Source organism: Curcuma longa, chromosome 1 (assembly GCF_044706935.1).
Source record: "Curcuma longa cultivar G26 ecotype Majalengka, Jawa Barat chromosome 1, ITB_CL_G26_1.1, whole genome shotgun sequence".
Lineage (NCBI taxonomy): Eukaryota > Viridiplantae > Streptophyta > Magnoliopsida > Zingiberales > Zingiberaceae > Curcuma > Curcuma longa.
Window position 1 is genome coordinate 19,789,853 of NC_133861.1, and position 21,380 is coordinate 19,811,232.

At 41.1% G+C, this 21,380-nt stretch overlaps 3 protein-coding genes and 1 pseudogene across 4 annotated transcripts; all 4 read left to right on the forward strand.

The window, feature by feature from the left end:
* LOC141825650 (ARF guanine-nucleotide exchange factor GNOM-like) overlaps nucleotides 1-617 on the forward strand; it is a 5,378-nt pseudogene extending 4,761 nt beyond the window's left edge.
* Nucleotides 618-817: 200 nt separating this feature from the next.
* Nucleotides 818-5,469, forward strand: LOC141844294 (ARF guanine-nucleotide exchange factor GNOM-like). Its single transcript, XM_074732336.1, has 2 exons — nucleotides 818-1,585; nucleotides 1,728-5,469. Exons 1-2 carry the CDS (start codon nucleotides 818-820, stop codon nucleotides 5,259-5,261), a joined length of 4,302 nt encoding a protein of 1,433 aa, XP_074588437.1. The 3' UTR covers nucleotides 5,262-5,469.
* Nucleotides 5,470-6,847: 1,378 nt separating this feature from the next.
* Nucleotides 6,848-8,313, forward strand: LOC141830941 (uncharacterized). The gene is made up of 2 exons (XM_074718427.1): nucleotides 6,848-7,742; nucleotides 7,832-8,313. The coding sequence occupies exons 1-2, from the start codon at nucleotides 6,848-6,850 to the stop codon at nucleotides 8,311-8,313; spliced, it is 1,377 nt and encodes a 458-aa protein (XP_074574528.1).
* Nucleotides 8,314-10,806: 2,493 nt separating this feature from the next.
* Nucleotides 10,807-20,319, forward strand: LOC141837386 (uncharacterized). Of its 2 annotated transcripts, none has more exons than XM_074724802.1 (10): nucleotides 10,807-12,253; nucleotides 12,883-13,362; nucleotides 13,456-13,757; nucleotides 14,795-15,529; nucleotides 15,619-15,921; nucleotides 16,060-16,221; nucleotides 16,318-17,247; nucleotides 17,339-17,554; nucleotides 18,877-19,137; nucleotides 19,690-20,319. In XM_074724802.1, the coding sequence occupies exons 1-10, from the start codon at nucleotides 10,894-10,896 to the stop codon at nucleotides 20,026-20,028; spliced, it is 5,088 nt and encodes a 1,695-aa protein (XP_074580903.1). In that variant the 5' UTR covers nucleotides 10,807-10,893; the 3' UTR covers nucleotides 20,029-20,319. The 2 variants fall into 2 exon arrangements, with proteins under 2 accessions (XP_074580903.1, XP_074580908.1); XM_074724807.1 differs by having other exon boundaries at nucleotides 15,619-15,897.
* The last annotated feature ends 1,061 nt before the right edge of the window (nucleotides 20,320-21,380 follow it).

Genomic DNA, 21,380 nt, shown 5'->3' on the forward strand with positions numbered 1-21,380 from the left:
AATCCGATGACTGACCTATCATATTCCATTTGCCCTTCCTTCGTAACGTGTTTCGTAATTTCATGTTCAGTCCCAAGGGAAGGGAAGGATTGGTCCAGGTTTTTGACTTGTTTTTCTTTTTCCCTTTTTTACATTTTCTGAAAAAATTTAAAATAATTTTATTGTTGTTAAACGCTTTAAAATAAGAGAACCTAGCTCCATTTCAGTTCCAAACCCTGTTTTTTAATGGAATTAAGTCAACTATTTGACAAAAAAAGGATTTTTTTCTCTCTTCAAATTGTAATGTAATATTTCAATTAGATAATTTAAAGGAACTCTATATATATATAATAAGTCAATTAGTTGATTAGCACATTAACAAGTTAATTACCGATTAGTCACAAATGATTACCGTATGAAGTCAAAGCCCAAACAAAAGCCCAACCCAATTTATAGTTAACGGAATCAAAGTGAAAAAAAGAGACCATGGAAACAGAAGCCCGAAAAGTAAAACTAAGGCGAGGGCGCTTGAACGCAGAGACGGGTGCTCCCTCGCGTGTTCTCCTGGTCTTGGAGTTCTCCAATGGCATCTCCTCGCTTCGATCGGGTACTCTTCCTCCTCCTCGATGTCCGGCTAACAGTCTTTTGCTTCCTATGACCTTCTCATCTCCATTCTGCTTCCGCTTCATCGATCAATCTGTCGATTTTTGGATCTATAGAAGGTACCTCCCCTAAAGGTCTCCCTTTTTTGGTTTTTATTTTCGAATCCTCGTTTAGTAGAAGCCGTAGATCAGAAACCCTCGTGCTTGGTTGAAAAAGCCGTCTTTGTATTGCTCGAATGGGGTTCGCGCGGCTCGAGATAAACCCCATCGAGGAGGAAGCCTACGACGTCGCCGAGGATGGCTGTAAGGCACCGGCCTTCGGTGATCCGTCAGCCAGAGCCGACCTTGCCTGCGTGATATGCTCGGAGGTCAGCGCAATCCTCGCTGTGATGCGCCGCAATGTGCGGTGGGGCGGCCGGTATGCTTCAGCCGCGGATGATCACATCATTGAGCACTCCCTAATCCTGTCCCTCAAGTTACTCCGCCGGCAGGTGTTCTCTTGGGGGGACGTCCGCCGCCCCTGGTCCACTATCGACCCTTCTGTTTATTTCAGGCCATTCGTGGACGTGGTCCGCTCTGATGAGATCGGCGCTCCTATCACCAGTGTGGCTCTCTCCTCTTTGTACAAGATCCTTACTCTTGACTTCCTCGACCCGGCGTGGGACTGCGGTTGGACTGCGGTTGGAGCTGCGATGCATTTGGTTGTCGATGCCGTCACGAGCTGCCGGTTTGAGGTGACCGACCCTGCTTCTGAGGAGGCCGTTCTGATGAAGATACTCCAGGTGCTGCTTGCGATCATGCGGAGCCGTGCATCGACTGTGCTGAGCAACCAGCATGTCTGCACAATTGTAAATACCTGTTTCCGCGTCGTCCACCAGGCGACAACCAAAGGAGAGTTGTTGCAGAGATTTTCAAGGCACACGATGCATGAGCTTGTCCGCTGCATCTTCTTGCACTTGGCTGATGTCCAGGATGGTGATGCATCTTCTTCTTTGAACCCAAAGGTACAATTTCAGTAAATAGACTGTTAAGAATTAAATATTCTACGTTTTAATTTCACCACTCTTATACAAACAAAGATGTTCTTCTGCTTGCAAGTTTTATTATTCACGCAAAAACATAGAATGTGATGACAAAGGTCTGCAGATAAGTGCAGTTGATATGGACCAGGCTTTTGGGATTGCTCAAGTAGAAAATGGGAATGGGAGTATCAAGGTTGATGACAAAGGCGTGGGAGATGAAATTGGTATGGGGTCAGAACAAAAACATGACATGAAAATCATTGTAGACCCATATGGAGTTCCTTGTATGGTGGAGATATTTCACTTCTTATGTTCTCTTATAAATGTCCAAGACCAAGGTGGTAGGAATCCTGCAACGAATCAGGTAGCATTTGATGAAGATGTGCCACTATTTGCCCTTAGCATGATCAACTCAGCTGTTGAGTTGGGAGGACCATCAATAAGTAAACACCCAAAATTATTATCTCTAATACAGGATGAATTGTTCAGAAACTTGATACAGTTTGGCTTGTCTATGAGCCCTCTAATACTGTCCACAGTATGTAGTATAGTTCTGAATCTTTATCGCCACTTGCGCACGAAGCTCAAATTACAACTGGAGGCATTCTTTTCTTGTGTGATCTTGAGGCTTGCACAAAGTCGATATGGGGCTAGCTATCAACAGCAAGAAGTGGCCATGGAGGCTCTCGTGGACTTCTGCCGTCAGAAGAACTTTATGACAGAGATGTATGCCAACTTCGATTGCGACATTACTTGCAGCAATATGTTTGAAGAGCTAGCCAATCTTCTGTCAAAAAGTGCATTTCCTATCAACTGCCCTCTTTCTTCCATGCATGTTCTTGCTTTGGATGGTTTGATTGCAGTGGTCGAGGGAATGGCTGATAGGATTGGAAATGCATCTCCCTCTCTTGAACAGTCTTCGTTGGAGCTTCAGGAATATTCACCATTTTGGGCAGTGAGGTGCGAGAACTACTCTGCTCCAGAATATTGGGTTAAATTTGTCCGGCGGAGAAAGTACATTAAAAGGAGATTAATGATTGGTGCGGATCACTTTAACAGAGACCCCAAGAAGGGCTTGGAGTTTCTGCAAGGAACTCATCTGCTGCCCGAGAAGCTCGATCCACAGAGCGTGGCTTGTTTCTTCAGATACACAGCTGGCTTGGATAAGAACCTTGTCGGTGACTTCTTGGGAAATCATGATGAGTTTTGTGTGCAAGTACTTCATGAATTTGCATGGACTTTTGATTTTCAGGACATGAATCTGGATACTGCTCTACGACTTTTCCTAGAAACATTCCGCTTGCCTGGTGAATCTCAGAAGATTCAGAGAGTACTTGAGGCTTTCTCAGAGAGGTATTATGAGCAATCACCTCAGATTCTTGTTGACAAGGATGCAGCACTCGTGTTGGCATACTCACTTATAATGCTCAATACAGATCAACATAATGTTCAGGTAAAGAAGAAGATGACTGAAGAGGATTTCATCCGAAATAATCGCCGCATTAATGGTGGTAATGACCTCCCAAGGGAGTTCCTGACAGAGCTCTATTACTCTATATGCAAGAATGAAATAAGAACTGTTCCTGAACAGGGTTTTGGTTTTACGGAAATGTCACCTAGCCGATGGATTGATGTCATGCAGAAGTCAAAGAAGACATCTCCTTACATTGTTTGCAACTCCCTTCCATACCTTGATCGTGACATGTTTGCAATCATGTCAGGTCCTACAATTGCTGCCATCTCAGTGGTGTTTGATTTTGCAGATCATGAAGAAGTTCTCTCAACATGTGTAGATGGCTTCTTGGCTGTCGCTAAGATCTCAGCATATCATCACCTAGAGGATGTGTTGGATGATTTAGTTGTATCCCTATGCAAATTCACAACTCTTTTGAACTCATCATTCGTTGAGGAAACTGTGACAGCCTTTGGGGATGACATAAAAGCTAGGCTGGCAACCGAGACAGTTTTTAGCATAGCAAATAGATATGGCGATTGCATACGCACTGGCTGGAGAAATATCCTTGATTGTATTTTGCGATTACACAAATTAGGTTTGCTTCCTGCTCGTGTGGCAAGTGATGCAGCAGATGATTCAGAATTGCCTCTAGATTCTGTCCCTGGAAAACCTGTCACAAGCTCATTGCCCATTTCTCATATTCATAGTATGAGTCACCCTCGGAGATCTTCTGGTCTAATGGGGAGATTCAGCCAGTTATTATCTCTGGACACAGAAGAACCAAGGTTGCAACCATCTGAACAGCAACTTGCTGCTCATCAGAGAACTCTGCAGACAATACAGAAATGTCGCATTGATAGCATCTTCATAGAAAGCAAGTTTTTACATGCTGATTCGCTGATGCAAATTGCCAAGGCACTTATCTGGGCAGCTGGTCGGCCCCAGAAAGTTAGTAGTTCCCCTGATGACGAGGACACAGCAGTTTTCTGCTTGGAGCTGCTTATTGCCATCACACTAAACAACCGGGATAGAATTGGGCTTCTTTGGCAGGGTGTCTATGAGCATATAGCTAACATTGTTCAATCCACCGTGATGCCTTGTGCCCTTGTGGAAAAGGCTGTTTTTGGACTCCTAAGAATTTGTCAGCGGCTACTACCTTACAAAGAGAATCTTGCTGATGAGCTTTTAAGGTCACTTCAATTGGTTTTGAAGCTTGATGCTCGTGTGGCTGATGCTTATTGTGAGAATATCACACAAGAAGTCACGAGACTTGTAAAAGCAAATGCCACCCATATCAAATCACAAATGGGTTGGCGGACCATAGCATCCCTACTCTCTATCACCGCTCGACACCCAGAAGCTTCAGAAGTAGGCTTTGAGGCAATTCTTTTCATCATGTCTGAAGGGGCTCATCTATCACCAGCCAACTATGTCCTTTGCATTGAAGCTGCGAGACAGTTTGCAGAATCTCGTGTTGGCCTAACGGATAGATCAGTCCGTGCATTAGATCTAATGGCAGAATCAATGAATTGTCTTTCTCGCTGGTCTAATGAGATTAGGGAAGCAGGCGCAGATGCTGAGAAAGTTTCTGAGGGAATCAGAGAGATGTGGCTGCGACTGGTGCAATTGCTGAGAAAGATTTGTTTGGATCAGAGGGAAGAAGTAAGGAATCATGCAGTGGTATCGCTGCAGAGATGTTTTGTTGGTGCAGATGGGATGTGTATCCTACCCTCAACTTGGGCGCAGGCCTTCGATCTTGTTATATTTGATATTCTCGATGACTTGTTGGAGTGCGCACAGAATCAATCGCAGAAAGAGTTCCGGAACATGGAGGGTACACTTGTGCAAGCAGTCAAATTGTTGTCAAAGGTCTTCTTGCAGAAACTGCAAGAGCTTTTCGGCTTGAGTAGCTTCTGCAAGCTTTGGTTAGGGGTCCTCAGTCGTTTGGAAAAGTACAAGAAGGTAAAAGTGAGGGGCAAGAAGAATGACAAACTGCAAGAATTGATTCCAGAGCTTCTCAAAAACATTCTTATTATAATGAAATCCAAGGGCATCCTTGCAAAAAGAAGTACGATAGGCGGGGACAGCATGTGGGACTTGACATGGCTTCACGTAAACAATATCGCTCCATCTTTGCAGGCCGAAGTGTTTCCCAGTGAGGAAATGGAGCAGTTACATTCCTGTGATCAATCTGATGGTTAGGACATGTACGATAAAAAGTGGCTTGTTAGTTTGATAAGAACATGTGTTTCTTCCACGGTTGAATTCGCTAGGACGACTCGACTTCTCTTATACATATGCATCCACTCTCACCCTGCTTGAGCATCATATGCGATACTCTTTGACTGTGGATGCTCATTGTATGTATTGTATTTGTGTAGCGTTCTTTGGAGAAGTGATTTTGCTTGAATTTCTTTGCTATGCAGAGAATCCTTTATATGTTTCTTTCCAGATACTACCTGTTCAGCTTGTCATCAAATAGATCAGCTGCCTGAGCCTCTTCAGCTTCAGTAGTTCATTAGAAATCTGATTACCAAATTATATCAGTGTTTAGGGCGGTTTCTTCTCTTACAATAAAAAGTTGTATATTTTGTATGTGTCGTGCCTCCATGTTCAGTGTTAAGAACTATATATATGTATCTGTTTTTTAATAATACGAATAATACACGGTAGTACTTTATTTTTTAATTTATTTTTTAAAAATAATAAATAATTATTGTTGACTTTTGAAAAACTACCCATCTTCAATAAATTTAGAAATATTAAAAAAATTAGTGATAAATATTTATTTCAAAATAAAATTTATTTTGTACTATGAAAAGTAAAAAATTGAAAATAAAAAATTTTCATGCATGAAACAAGCTTCTTTGTAGGTTGATAAATGAAATTAGCATGCACAAACAATGTGGTTCTGGAAGTCAACTGCCATTGACGATAAAATTTGTAGTTAAAATCTACGAAGTCCCGGTAATCTGACATGATTGGACTTAGATTCAGTAAAATTCTTAAATATTTAAATCTACTGTTTTGTCAGACTGTTTTGTCACTGTTTTAAATATTTAATTAGTGGCACGTTATTTAGAAATTTCTCTCTGTAATTATATTTTTCAGAGTATCTTATCAAATTTGCTGGTCATATAACTATTAGTATTCATGTCACTTAATTCATTTTTAGTTAATGCTATGCTAATTGATTTGGAGACTAAAAAAATGAAGAATTTCTGAGAAATCTGATGCTTCTTATCAAATATTTTAAATTTAATAAATAGACAGAAAAGCCAGCAGATTATTAAAACCGTTAATTTATCTAAAGTGAAAAGGTTAACTGTGAAACGACAAATTTGAAAATAGCTAGCGGTGAGATGAAAAATTTGATAACTTTGAGGGGGTTGTGATGCCATCCCTGGGGTGATCTGTACCGATTTCAAAAGTTTATAAATATGTCATAGTTGAAGGAAAATTCCTGAATACGTCGTAGTTAGGGATCTGAGTGACAACCTACCGTGGCACTATGATCCCAGGGATAATATTTTAATAAAATTTTCATAGGAGGTGGTGATTTTTTTATTTTCCTTTTATTAATCTTCTCAAGTGCCTAATAAGTAATACTGTTGTCTTATTTATTGATTTATTTATTATTTAGTTTCCAGAATTTTTATATAAACGAATATAAATATAATATGATACATTCACCTGAGCATTAATGAATCATCTCTCCGTTCCTTTCTTGAGCCGATCATCTTCCATGCCTGCTTTCTTCGATGTCGCCATTTCCACAACGTAGCCAGATGAAGCTATGGATCAAAATTCTAGCCCCCTCGATCGCCTCCGTCTTCCTCCTCCTCCTCCTTCTCTCCATCTTCCTTTGGTACCGCCGCTGCCGGCGGTTCTCCTCACCGAAGACTCCCCAATTCCCTCAATCCGCAAGCAAAGCGGGAACGCAGAGTCTGCAAGCCGGGATCGCCAAGTTGCACCTCTCCTTCCGCTCCAGCACCGGCCACAGATCCGGTAGCGAGTCGGCGCTGGCGACGTTCAGTTGGGATGACCACCCGAGACTGGTGGGCGAGGCGGTGGAGCACGGATGGTCGCGATTCACGTTCGCAAGCGGGCAGCCGCCGTGTCGGCGCTGTGCGCACCCATGCGACAGCGGCGCCGTGGAGACGAAATGGGAGGTGCCTTCAGGCTCTTCAGAATTTTCGCAAACGGTTAAGTTGCATCCGAGAGAGAGGAGCCTCCACGGCGAAGACTTCTCGACGGCGAGGATGCTCCTTCCGTTGCCCGGCCCTCCTCTCGGCGTGTCCTTCTTCCCTAAAGAAGCCTATTTTGAGATCACCGTCTTGTACCTGAAGAACCCGCCGCCACCGCAACAACAGTGGACTTCTCCTCGAGAAAATAAGCGAACCAAGGCCGCGGACGTCGTCGAGGAAGCTGATAGTGCGAAGCTTATCTCGGAGAATTCCTTCAAATCCCATGCCGTTCTTCCGTGTGCATCCGATGTTATCGTTACTCCAATCCCAGAAACCAAAGCTTACGCCGGAGAAGAAGAATGCCGCAACCAAATCAACAACACAATTCTTGTATCCTTGGGCCTCACCCATAGCGGAACACTTCCAGGCGGATCATTCTCCGGCACATACCCAGGCTCCATTGGCTTCCACTCCAATGGGCGCGTCTTTCTCGACGGTAAGATCCCAAAATTGAATCTTTCCCTCGTCATCAAGCATCGTAGCAGATCTAGAATTCAAAATGGCGGCTTTTCTTCAAAATCGCAGGAACGATGCTCGTTTTCGAATCGGAGAAATCAGAGTGGGCAGAGGTGAACAGGGTAATCGGCTGCGGCTTCGACCCGAGGAAGAAGAAGGTGTTCTTCACGGTGGATTCCGAGCTTATGCACGTCATTCACTGCCGCTCCGACATCTACAAAGCTCCCATGTTCCCGACAGTCTCATCGAACACCGACGCAACGATTCTGGTCAACTTGGGACAGAGCAGGTTCAAGTACGAGCCGGCAAATGTGCACAGGACGTCCAATCCTTGCTTCATCGGCTCGTCGTCGTTCGACAGAAGCGGTGCCGCCATCGGCGACGATGATAGTCGCGAACTCTTCTCTATGGGAAGGATCGATCCGCAGTGGTTCGATGCAGTTAAGAAAAGCCAGAGCAGCAATAAGAACACTGTAAATCAGAACGATGCCAGCTACTTGGTGGATGTGGATGCTGATTCTGATCTTTTTGAGATCTCTCTGCGCATTTGACGAATCATTAGAACAAGTCGACAGAAAAAAAAACATGAGAAAATTTTAAGTTGCCCATAGAAAATTTAGCTATAGTTTCAGTTTAAAACAGTCCCTCGTTCTAGAGGCACTGAAGCAACGAGAAGAACATGATCAACACTCTCTCATCTCGTTCTAGAGGCAAGCATTATTTTATCAACTTCTGAAAGGAAAAATCTATAATTGTAGCTTTCAAGTGTCGGCAAATGATAGTTTATACAAACAGCTACTTGGTCAAATCAATGGAGGGACATGACTATTGTGATTCAGTAGTGGTTTCAGTAATGAGCCATCATTTCATTTGTTCTGTCATTGTAGAGAAAGTGTTCATATTCACTAGTGCAGCAATATCAGGTATCAATAATCTACTTTCTTACCAGTGGAGAGTAAAACCTTCTGAGAAAAGTACCAAGAAATGCCCTCTCACTCGGAACTCCACCCCAATTTGTCGAAAGGTTCTCCAAAAACTCAAATCGCTTAGCAATTTCGATTCAAAATCGATCAATATACAACTAAAAATGCTTATTTAAGCAAATCCTTCTTTTCCACTTACTTGGAACTCCACCCCAATTCGGTGAAAGGATCACCATGGATGCTCTCGTTCCGCCAACCCATAAAGCGTGCTGACTAGAGAAAACACTGTAAGCATAAAGAAAAGGTGATCTTTGAAAACACTGTGAGAGAAGATGATAAGAATTCCCATGAAAAAAAGTAGCTACCCAAGGATTGATTCTATGTATGCAGTCCTAAAAACTAAGAACAAAAACAGTGTTTTCTGGTCGAGGGCCATTCGAGATGAATTGGAAAGCATGAACACACATTAAGTGTAAAGAAAAGATAGTCCTTGAAAAGACTGCAAGGGAAGATGACAAGAATCCCCATGAAAAAATGTAGCTATCAGAGAATTGATTCTAAGTACACAACCCTGGAAACTACGAACAAAACCAGTGTTTTCTGGTTTTCTAGCGAATTTGACAAGAATCCCGGCGAGGAATGTAGCTATCAGAAAAGAATGATTCTGCGAAAGAAAGCATTGATTCTAAATTTAGCAACCCTAGAAATTAGGAACGAGTTAATTTATAGGAAGTATTGGCACTAGAAGACAGCCTTAAGATTACGGTCTTCAAATCTCAGTGGAAGCCGATGAGTAAAGCCGCCGAATCGTCAAATTGGAGCGGACTTTTTTAGGTGAAAAGATTAAGATAAGATCGGAGAAATTACATGAAAATGACAGTAGATTTAGAAGATCTCCGATCCTTCTATCCAACGCTTCGATGACTGCAGCTCTTCGTTGAGATTAAGAATGTTTCCTGTTTCAGCCAACAGATGCATGCACTTACTGAACATGTTCTACCAAAATTTAAGACATAGCTATAGAGATAATGATTCCAGAAAACCATCGGCATGAATGCATACACAAAAATATTGACAAGAATGTTGAAGAAGAGGTCTAGTTGGTGAGGTAAAAGCATATACAACTGGAAACAGAACATGATCAGATTGTGCCTTTTTACCTGTGTCTGTTTATATTTCATATTAAATATATATGGTTTCTTGTTCATCCTCATAGTTGTTGCAGATTTGCAGACCTAGATAACAAGAATGCTATGGCACTTGCCATTATCCCAGTTGGTATACTGCCTGTTACTAGTTGGCACGAGTGCAGTGCAGCAGTCTCACCATCCAGCCAATATGCACCAGTAGTGCCTGCCTGTTCAAGCTTCCAATGCATTCCATGGCCTCATTTAGATGAAATTATTTTTATTATTTTGTTCACCAAACGTGTGAGTGATACATTGTTTACGGTGCAAGATCACTAAAGTTGTTTAATTACCTTTTCTATGGAACTCCCCAATCACATTGGTTGAACGAGTCATTATCCAAAAGTTTTCCTTTGAAAAAAAAAACGAGTAAGAGATCTCATCACTAATAATTTTAAGACTGATGCTACACAACGTAAATTCCATAATGGAAATGAGCATTAAGTCAACACCAAATTCCATAATCTATCTATTTATAACTCAAATCATGGAATCATGGATGTGATTTTGTCGGCAAGAACCATTTAGATAATTTAGGTTAACCTAAATCATCTATCCATTTATAATCAGCTATGTAAATTATGAAGGCTGATACCGTCTACGTTGAACTGATAAAAACACATGTAGAATTCAGATATTTACATATATTTTCAATGTTTTCCAATGTCAATGGACAAAATGAAAAACACATATTTTGACACGAATATTTGTGGTTTGAATATGCTAATACAAAATTTGTAATTTAATAATAATAATAATTGTTATTGTGCAATGCAAGGTATATAGTTCGTAGTGACAACGCAAGCGGAGGAGGCTGTAGCGTCACCATATCCCAACCCAAATAGCCTCCGGGCACGCAGACAATACAACCCCTCCTTTAGTCCTCCCGTCCCGTCTTCGCCCCTAAATGTCCCAGGCCCAGCCGTTGCCGCAATAAACCGAACACTTGCTACGCATCCCATCCTATCTCTTCCAATCCAATCCCTAGCGACCGATTGATCCGTCCATCTTTACCACCGCCATGATTCCTCCTCCCAATCTCCCCGATTCCATCTCCTCTTCCTCCTCCTCCTCCTCGTCTTCGACCTCCGCATCGGGCCCCTTCCTCGAGCCCCGCCGTCCCGCAGCCGCCTCTTCCCCCTCCGCCGCACCGGCGGATTCCCTCGCCGCCAGCTCCCGCGACGTCAGCGGAGGCGACGCGGTCGCGGTGGAGCGGAGCGGCGACCACTCCGCTTCCTGCCGCTGGACCATCCCGCACTTCCCCCGCGCCAAGGCCCGCGCGCTCTGGAGCCGCTACTTCGAGGTGGGCGGCTACGACTGCCGCCTCCTCGTCTACCCCCGCGGCGACTCGCAGGCGCTCCCCGGCTACCTCTCGCTGTACCTCCAGATTGTCGACCCCCGCGGCGGCGGCTCCTCCTCCTCCGGGAATAAGTGGGATTGCTTCGCCAGCTACCGCCTCGCGGTGTCCAACCACCTCGATGACTCCAAATCCGTCGCGCGGGACTCCTGGCATCGGTTCTCCTCCAAGAAGAAGTCGCACGGCTGGTGCGACTTCGCTCCGTTCTCCGGCGTCCTCGACTCGAGATCCGGGTTTCTCCTTCCGCACTCGGACTCCCTCGTCGTCACCGCTGACATATTGCTACTCCATGAGACCGTCGCATTCAGCCGTGACCATGAGCCGCAGACCACCCCGGCTGACGTTCTCGGCGGCAAGTTCTCCTGGAAGGTCCACAACTTTAGCCTCTTCCTGGAGATGATCAAGGCGCAGAAGATCATGAGTCCTGTGTTCCCGGCAGGCGATTGCAACCTCAGGATCAGTGTGTACCAGAGCTCCGTTGCGGGGGTCGACCACCTCTCAATGTGCCTCGAGAGCAAGGATACCGAGAAGGCCGCCAATAACATTTCGGGCCCTGCTGCCCCTGCTCCTGATCGCAGCTGCTGGTGCCTCTTCCGGATGTCGGTCCTGAATCAGCGGCCTGGGTTGAACCATGTGCATCGTGACTCCTATGGGCGGTTTGCCTCGGACAATAAAGGCGGTGACAACACCAGCTTGGGGTGGAACGACTACATGCGGATGGAGGACTTCGTCAGGGAAGATGCTGGGTTCCTCGTCGATGACACCGCCGTGTTCAACACCTCCTTTCATGTTATCAGGGAGTCAAGCAGCTTCACAAAGAACTCTGGGCCTATAGTAGGCAATAGTGGGGGTAGGGGGGTGGCAAGAAAGTCTGATGGGCATTTCGGCAAGTTCACATGGAGGATAGAAAACTTCACAAGGCTTAAGGACCTGCTTAAGAAACGCAAGATCACAGGGCTCTGCATTAAGAGCAGGAAGTTCCAGATTGGCAACAGGGACTGTCGTCTGATTGTCTATCCTAGGGGTAAGCTCTTTTTATAATGTTCATTTGCTTCTTTTCGTTCTATTCTGGGAGTACATGTATACGAAGGTATGTAAAAACGACGTCAAATATTCCTTTGTGGAATTCTATTAGCTTCTGATTTCTTTGAATACTGAGGTTGAACTTGGTATCCTCTCATTCAGAAGTGAGCTGTTTGCCTGGTTATGCACAATGTTTTCTTCTCTCTTTAGTTACTATCAGTTTGTCGTATGATAGTTTGGTTTCTCTATATCATAGGTGCAATTTGCGTATTATTGCCCCTGTTGGTAATGGTCTATTTTGCTACTGGACATTGTTACTTATTCTTTACTAGTTACCTTTTTGGTAGTGATATATTAGAGACCTATCTGTCAGTTTATATTAATTTGCTATGCAACATACTCCCCAACTATTTATTTTTTGATGCACAAATACCATCATGCTGTTAATCTCCATATGAGACCATATCATTACTAATGCTGCCACTATCTAGATCTTTTTGCATGCTTATTAATTTTTGGCATATGCCAATTTGGGCCATTTATAATCAATTGATGCATATATAATGTGGGAAAGTGCACTTACTGATCAAATTCATCTTTGTTTTGTCTTACAACTGCAATGGACATCAGGGCAGTCTCAACCACCATGCCACCTCTCTGTATTTCTGGAAGTCACAGATTCCCGCAACACTATAAGTGATTGGAGTTGCTTTGTGAGTCATCGATTGTCAGTTGTTAATCAGAAATTGGAGGAGAAATCTGTCACAAAGGAGTCACAGAATCGCTACTCAAAGGCTGCAAAAGATTGGGGTTGGCGTGAGTTTGTAACTTTGACTAGTCTCTTCGATCAGGATTCTGGCTTTCTTCTCCAGGATACTGTTGTTTTCTCTGCTGAGGTTCTTATACTGAAGGAGACTTCTATAATACAAGAATTTGGTGACTCAGACACTGACTCAACTAATGTGCTTGCAACATCTCAAGTTGATGCTATATGCAAGAGAGGATCATTCACGTGGAGGGTGGAAAATTTTTTGTCCTTTAAGGAGATCATGGAAACACGCAAGATTTTTAGCAAATTCTTTCAAGCCGGGGGTTGTGAACTCCGGATAGGTACATTATGAATTTAGATTTCTCATTTAGTATACAGGCTTTTATTTTACTGAGCTGTGTTTTATTTTTTTTCCCTCTTTGATTACATTGTAGGTGTCTATGAGTCCTTCGACACTATTTGTATATACTTGGAGAGTGATCAGTCATCTGGAAGTGACCCTGACAAAAATTTTTGGGTTCAGTACAGAATGGCTATTGTAAACCAGAAAAATCCGGCAAAAACTGTTTGGAAGGAGTCTTCAATCTGCACAAAAACTTGGAACAATTCTGTCCTGCAGTTTATGAAGGTCACAGATTTTCTGGAATCAGATGCTGGATTCCTTGTCCGTGACACTGTTATATTCATTTGTGAGATCACTGATTGCTGCCCCTGGTTTGAATTTGCTGATCTTGAGGTTAGATTGAATTCGGCGAATGCACTTCTGTTTCTTGTGTTTGCTATACCTTGTGCAAACAACATTCTACTAATGTCTCAAACTTTCTAATGTACTGATTTCTCTAAATGATCACTTCTGAGATCAAGTTGAATCAGAAATTGCAAATGTCCTTCTCAACGGATTAAAAACAAAATCCACAAGTTAAATTGCCAATTTACAATCTTAAAATACGGTTTTATAGCATGGGGTAATTGACCAGGCTCAAATTTGTATGGGGAAGTCTTACTTTTACATAGAACTTTTGTGCCTGGGGGAGGTCAGAAACAGGTCAAAGAAATGTTAAATGAACAATATTTTCTTATTCCTAATTTAGCAATTGATGATAACCATCAAGACTATCTGTGAAATGAAATTTTAGCAATGTGCTTAATATCATGGATACATGTCATTCTAATGCTAATCACATCAGTTACTGCAATTATCTGTACTTGTTTGTACTTGTGCTTGCCATGTTATATGCTTGTGTTGCATCAGAATACGTGTTGTATTTAGATTTTAACTGTCTTCCTTTGTGATCTATTTATGATTGAAAGCCATGTGAAATGTAAGATGGATTTCTAGCATTTTTCATAGATCCTTTTGCATTATCTGTGATGTCTGATGTTAGGTTTACTGGTAGATTTATTTACACCTCTGTGATATTCATATTATTCATCTATCCCATTTGGAAACCCAACTCACAAATATCGACACCTGAGTCATGCACAACTCACCAATTGAACATGTGCAAACAGATTTAGAAAATGAAGTGTCAAACACCTAGATCCATACCCTTGTTGGATACTTGTACTTCATCTGAGTAACATTGTACTTTACAACAACAGTGCCTTTTGCATTGCATCTACCATGTGTTGCATGGACATATTACAATTACAGATATTGAATATATGGCATTGTTCTGTTTACCTAATATTTCTGTAGTAAAAGTTGTCCATGTGCTTATCTAGGTTGTACACTTGCATATGATTCATTAGGCTTCTGACTTCTTTTGTCAGGTTTTGGCCTCAGAAGATGAGCAGGATGCACTATCAACAGACCCTGATGATCTTATTGAGTCTGAAGATAGTGAATGCGTTAGTGGAGATGAAGAAGATGTGTTCAGAAATCTTCTTTCGCGAGCAGGCTTCCATCTGACATATGGAGACAATCCCTCCCAACCCCATGTTACATTAAGGGAAAAGCTTATCATGGATGCTGGTGCAATTGCTGGATTTCTGTCTGGTCTGCGTGTTTATCTTGATAACCCTGCTAAAGTCAAGCGCTTGCTTCTTCCTACCAAAATATTTTCAGGTGGCTGTAGCAATAAGGATGCTTCAAAGGGTGATGCCAATTCTCCAAGCCTGATGAATTTGTTGATGGGGGTTAAAGTCTTGCAACAAGCTATCATTGACTTACTCCTAGACATTATGGTGGAGTGTTGCCAACCATCAGAAGGGAGAACTGGGTATGATTCTTCTGAAGCAAGCTTAAAAAATTCTCCTAGTTCTAATGAAGCTAGCAGCCCACCAGAACCCAGTGGTGATAGTGAATTATCAACAGAATATGCAACATGTGACTTTTACGAGAGATTGGGATGTGAGGTTGAAGAAACCAGAACCACTTATGCAGTACAAAGCTCATTATCAAAAACATATGACAGACACAAAAGCAACCAGGACCAATCCATCTCTCCCCCTGAGACTTCTGCTGGGGATCAACCAGCAGATGATGTATTTATTGAAGCTCCTAAGGTAGTATCTTAATCACATCTGTAAGCTCTAACAGCACTCCCGGTTTGATATTTTTTTATTAATGTACTGTACTGTTAATTCTTTTTTAGACAAAATGGCCAGAGCAATCAGAGGAGCTTTTGGGATTGATTATTAATTCACTGAACGCACTTGATAGTGCTGTGCCTCAAGGATGCCCTGAACCCAGGAGGCGTCCTCAAACAGTCCAGAAAATTATTCTTGTGCTTGATAAAGCTCCAAAGCATCTTCAGCCGGATTTAATTGCTCTTGTGCCCAAGCTGGTCGATCCTTCTGAGCATTCTATTGCTGCTTATGCACTTCTAGACCGTCTTCAGAAGCCAGATGCCGACCCTTCGTTACAGTTACTGGTATTTTCATTTCTTCATGGCCAGGTTCTCTGCTGATTATATTTTTATTTTCTCGCATAATTTTGAACTTCTAAACAGTTTGTTGGAAAGATATTTTAGCTTCATATGTCTGTGGTCTTTGTTTTTCTATTTTCCCTTTAATATTGTTTATCTGCCTTTCAGGTTTTTCGTGCTCTATGTCAGTTGGAGTTCGGAAGTGAGTTAGTGGAACATATCCTATATCAGGCTTTTGAGCTGTTGACCGACTCTAATAATGAACCTCTTGTAGCAGCAATGGGTTTTATTTTCAAAGCTGCGTTGCAATGCCAGCATCTTCCTCAAGCTGTATGTATTTTGTTTCTTGTGTAATTTGATTAACCTCCATATACTCTATAATATTAAATACAAATGCTAGAGCTATTTCTATTTTTTTCGATGTAGGTCAAAGCATTCCGTTTGAGGTTAAAAGGCCTTGGTACTGAAGTTCCACAATGCGTGCTGGATTTTCTGGCACAACAGGTGCACAGCAATGTTGACATAGCTGAAGCCATTTTAAGTGGCATCGACTCTGATAGTGAGTTTGATGATAGTTGCTTGACATCTTGTAGTTCTTATTCCTTTGGGGAAAATGGCATTTCCTGCGATGGGCATGTGGGGAATGATCAGGTTGTTCATGGATGTCATCATCACACCGATGTTTACATTTTGGTAGAGATGTTATCCATACCTGGATTGTTTGTAGAAGTTTCACAAGTTTTTGAAAGAGCTTTAACTCGAGGAGCCATTGGGTTGCAATCCGTTGCTCTGGTGTTAGAAAGGCGCCATTCTCAGAGGTTGAATGCCAAATCTAGGTTCGTTGTGGATGATTCACAGAACAGGCAAGACTTAGTAGATGCAAACTTAAATTCATTGCCTGTCCAAGAAGATGACTTCACATCAGTTCTTTCTCTTGGCGAAGTATTAGCTCTTTCCACTGATGCAAGAGTACAGGACTTTGTGAGAATGCTTTATGCTATCATGTTTAAGATTTATGCCGAGGAGCATTACCGATTTAGGATGTTGAAGGGGCTTGTAGAACGTGCAACAAATATGTCAAATAGTTGCCATGCAGCTGATATAGATATGGATGTCTTGGTATTTCTTGTTAGAGAGGAAGATGGAATAGCCCGACCAGTTTTGAATATGTTGCGTGAAGTTGTCCAAGTTGCCCAAGTTAACCGTGCCAACCTTTGGCATCAGATATGTGCTGTTGAGGATGAAAATATTCATCTTCGGGAGGAAAGACAGGATGAAGTTGTTAACTTTACTAATGAAAAGGCTTCTTTGTTGCAAAAGCTAAATGAATTAGAGGCAACTAATAATTGTCTTAAGGTCTATCCTTTTTGAGTTGCTGGCCTACATTCAGTTGTTGACATATATTTTGCCCTTTGACTAATTTGTTGGTTATTTTCTTCAATGACAGGCTGAGTTGAAAACAGAGTTGGAGCATTTTTCCCGTGAAAGGAAGGAACTAACCGAGCAGCTGTTGGAAGTTGAGAACCAATTGGAATGGCTTCGATCTGAGAAAGATGAGGAAATTACAAAGCTCTCGGCTGACAGGAGAGTTCTTCAGGAACGCCTTCATGATGCAGAGACACAATTGTCACTACTAAAAGCGAGGAAGCGTGATGAGTTAAAGGTACTTTAATGCATGGTTCTGAAGATCCTTTCGTTGCTTAATAATTCTACCTAGCAGTTTCTCTTTAGCTCAACTTTCAAATTTTGGAATGCTTTGCTAATTACCTGAATTATTGAAGTTCTACTCCAATTTACAAACATTTTGTGACTCAACAAATCCAACCTGAACATCCTTTGACACTTGAGTTGCCAGAAGTTTGCTTTTCTTTCATTATTATTTTTAGATATTATTAGAGTTTTTAGCATTAATCAAATTATATTTTTTTTGAGTAACAGGATTACATTAGACCATTAAGTATTCTACTAATTGGTTCGTTACTGGATGACCCAATTAAATTCAGAATATTCATCTGGGCTTTGGTTATTTTAACTGATGAGTAATCTATGTTAGAAAACATCATCTTAATGTATTTATATTTATCATGTGCTATTAGTGTTGTATCAACGATAAATCATTGAGATTACTCTTCAATGACGTGCTCCATCACATCTTTCATTCAATAAATAAAGCATTTATTTGACTAATGGAGCTCTCGTTGTATGGATATTGGATAGTAAAAATGCTTAGAAGGTTTATGTAACAAGGATGTAAGTGTTAAAATGGATATGTAGTACCAGCTAATAGTTCAAAGAAGTAGCTGTAACTCTATTATACAGTAAAATAAGAAGAAAAAAAATTGGTTAAGACCTATATACATATTCAGAGATGAGCAATGGATTATAAGTTAAATACATTGAATCAATTAAACTTGATGACTAGGAATGGAGGGAAGTCAAATGGAAACTCTAGCTAAATTTATTTAAAAGATCTAATATAATTACTAATGATATAGTCTTGCATAAGTTTAATGATTGAATAACGTCCATGTGGCTGATTCCAAATAATTGGCTTGTTGTAAAATCAGTTGAAAGATACGAGCATCATCTTATTTCAAAAAGAAAAGGTTGTATTGTTTAGTTTCTCTGTTCAATTGCTTTGCCCGTTTAATTTCTCTGTTCAATTGATCTACTTGCTTTGCATAAACCACTTGATACTTTTCATATTATATTTACTGAATCACCATCCTCAAGCCTTGTTTTTTCAAACTATTTAAGGAGGGTGACTGCATGAATGAGCTGTATATGAACCTGAACATAATCTCTAGTAACATCAATTAAATCAAACAGTGTTCTTACTAACTGCAAAATTTTAATTGTCCTAAATTCCCTTCTTTTCTTCATAATAAGGTCTAATTTTTTATTTTTTCTGTAGCATGTTGATCCAAAGTAAGGCACTGGTACTAGTTGGTGTCTAAAACTAACTTGGTGTAACAATTGATGCAGAGAGTAGTGAAAGAGAAGAATGCTCTTGCTGAAAGGTTAAAAAGTGCAGAAGCTGCACGTAAAAAATTTGATGAAGAATTGAAGCGTTATGCTACAGAGACAGTGACAAGGGAGGAAGTCAGGCATTCACTTGAAGATGAAGTGAGGAGATTAACAGAAACTGTTGGACAAACTGAGGGAGAGAAAAGGGAGAAAGAAGAGCAGGTTGCACGCTGTGAAGCATATATTGATGGGATGGAAGCAAAGCTGCAAGCATGCCAGGTTTCTTTCTTTCTTTTAATTTATTTACGGTTTTAAGGATTTTGGTTCACTTGTAGCATATTGTTAATGACCTGCCCTCTAAGATCTCCTACGTATTCTCATATTGTTGGTTCTATACATGCTAGGTGTCGTTGTGATTGTGTAACCATGATCTGTATCGTATTTACTTCCTTGATATGCCAACAAAAAAATACTTTATCAACATAAAAGCTTACTTATTGAGAAGTTAGAATGTGAAACTTCAAGAGTGAAGAAGTCGATGGATAGATGCATTTTTACAAGTGTTATTTCCTGTACGCTTGAGCTTAAAATGAATCCAATAGTGCTATGTTAAAGAGCCACATGGCTTTTCCTTTGCACATTTATTTCTTCACATTGTGTCGCCAGAATTTATGTCTATAAAATATATGCTATCAAGAACAAACTTAATATCTGTGTATTCGCTTTGGTGGTATATTTCTTTTAATTAAAATCCCTTTGTGTAACATAATTTGCATATTTTTATGAGCTCAAGCTTTGTTTTCTAAGTCCTGTAGTTGTATTTTTTGGCAGCAATATATACACACACTTGAAGGTTCCCTACAGGAAGAAATGTCGCGCCATGCTCCCCTTTATGGTGTAGGCCTGGAAACCTTGTCAATGAAAGAACTTGAGACACTTACCCGCATTCACGAAGAAGGGCTCAGGCAGATCCATGCCACTCAACAGATGAAAACTAATGGCCATTCTTTGGCGGCTGGGCATCCCCTTACACAACAAGTGCATGGCTTGTATTCTTCAGCTCCTCCGGCGCCGATCGGTATTCCTCCATCCATAATCTCAAATGGAGTAGGAATCCATGGGAATGGGCATATCAATGGGAGTGTGGGGCCCTGGTATGGTCCCAGCTAAGAAGCAAAAGACATCGTTATTTCGCTCTGAGCACGGATGCCATTCTGTCACCTTGTTCTACCTACCAGGTGTCAAATATTTGGTATATGATAGCTTTTTCTCAAAAGCCCCTTCAATTTACCTTTTCATTTGAACTGGTAGAACTATCGGATCACACCTGATATGAGAATGCGCTATCCTGTATAAATAAGAACAGAAGCAATCCCTACGAGAATAGTTTTGTAATGATTTGAAGCAAAAGAAAATCCAATCCGATGGAGCTAGCAGTTACAAATGAAATCTTTTTGTGCATTTGGTGTCACCATCTCTTTGATTCATTTTTGATGTTAGGCTGTTTGTCCTCTGAATGTATCTTGCCATTTTGATTAGTTTAGCTCATCTACTAATTTTTATACATCAAAATCTGCTAATTCCATGCTGTAGTAGATTGTTTACTTCAAACCCTTTCATTGTAGCAACTGCAAGAACACTGAAGACTAAGCAAGACCATATATTTAGATATGGTTGACGTTTTCTGGAGGCTTGGAAAAAAAGGGATTGTCAATTGTGATTGAATGCCTACGCATGTATAGTTGGTATTTTTAAAATTTGGATCCAACCAAAGTTGAAGTATGGCTTTAGTTACATCAGGTATATTTTTCCCCCCGACATTGTTTCATCTAAATATTTACCTCCTCTGTTAGTATTATGAAGCATTACCTTTAACTGTTGTGATTATGTTTATTGTATATATATATATATATATTAATCCATACTAGATAATGTGATAAAATTATATATTTGTAATCTTAGATCAGAGGTGTCCTACCTTGTTTAAAGCAAATACGTCCCTCATGGGCGTAGTCGGTGGTGATAGAGTTGCGTCGGTACTCAAGTGATAGAGTTGCTTTATTGTTTAAAGATAATGCATGTATCGTTTTAGAGCTATGTTTTACTTTTCAATATTTGATAATGGAATAAAAATGCATAAAATCCCTAATAAGTTGATTATTTTACATAATAATTAAAAAGCATAAATCCCTAATCACTTTTTCGCTTTTCATTTTTAGTTCTGAAGTATAAAAATGCATATACAGTTCGATGAATTTACATAAATGTGACATAGAGAATAGGAAAAACTTTCCCCACTCTATCTCCGGTCGGGTGCGACGAATATTAGATTTGTATAAATATCCTCTGTTTTTGTTTTTCTCTTATTCGGATTTATAATTCCTTTAGCTTCCCCTGTTTAGGTTAGTTCATTCAGGCTCCCATTTCCACCCCGAGATTTTCTCCTCCGATCATGGAAATGGATTTGACGCCGACCATGGTCAACGTCGGCAGCTTCCTGCTCCGCGTCCAAGCTCGCTTGA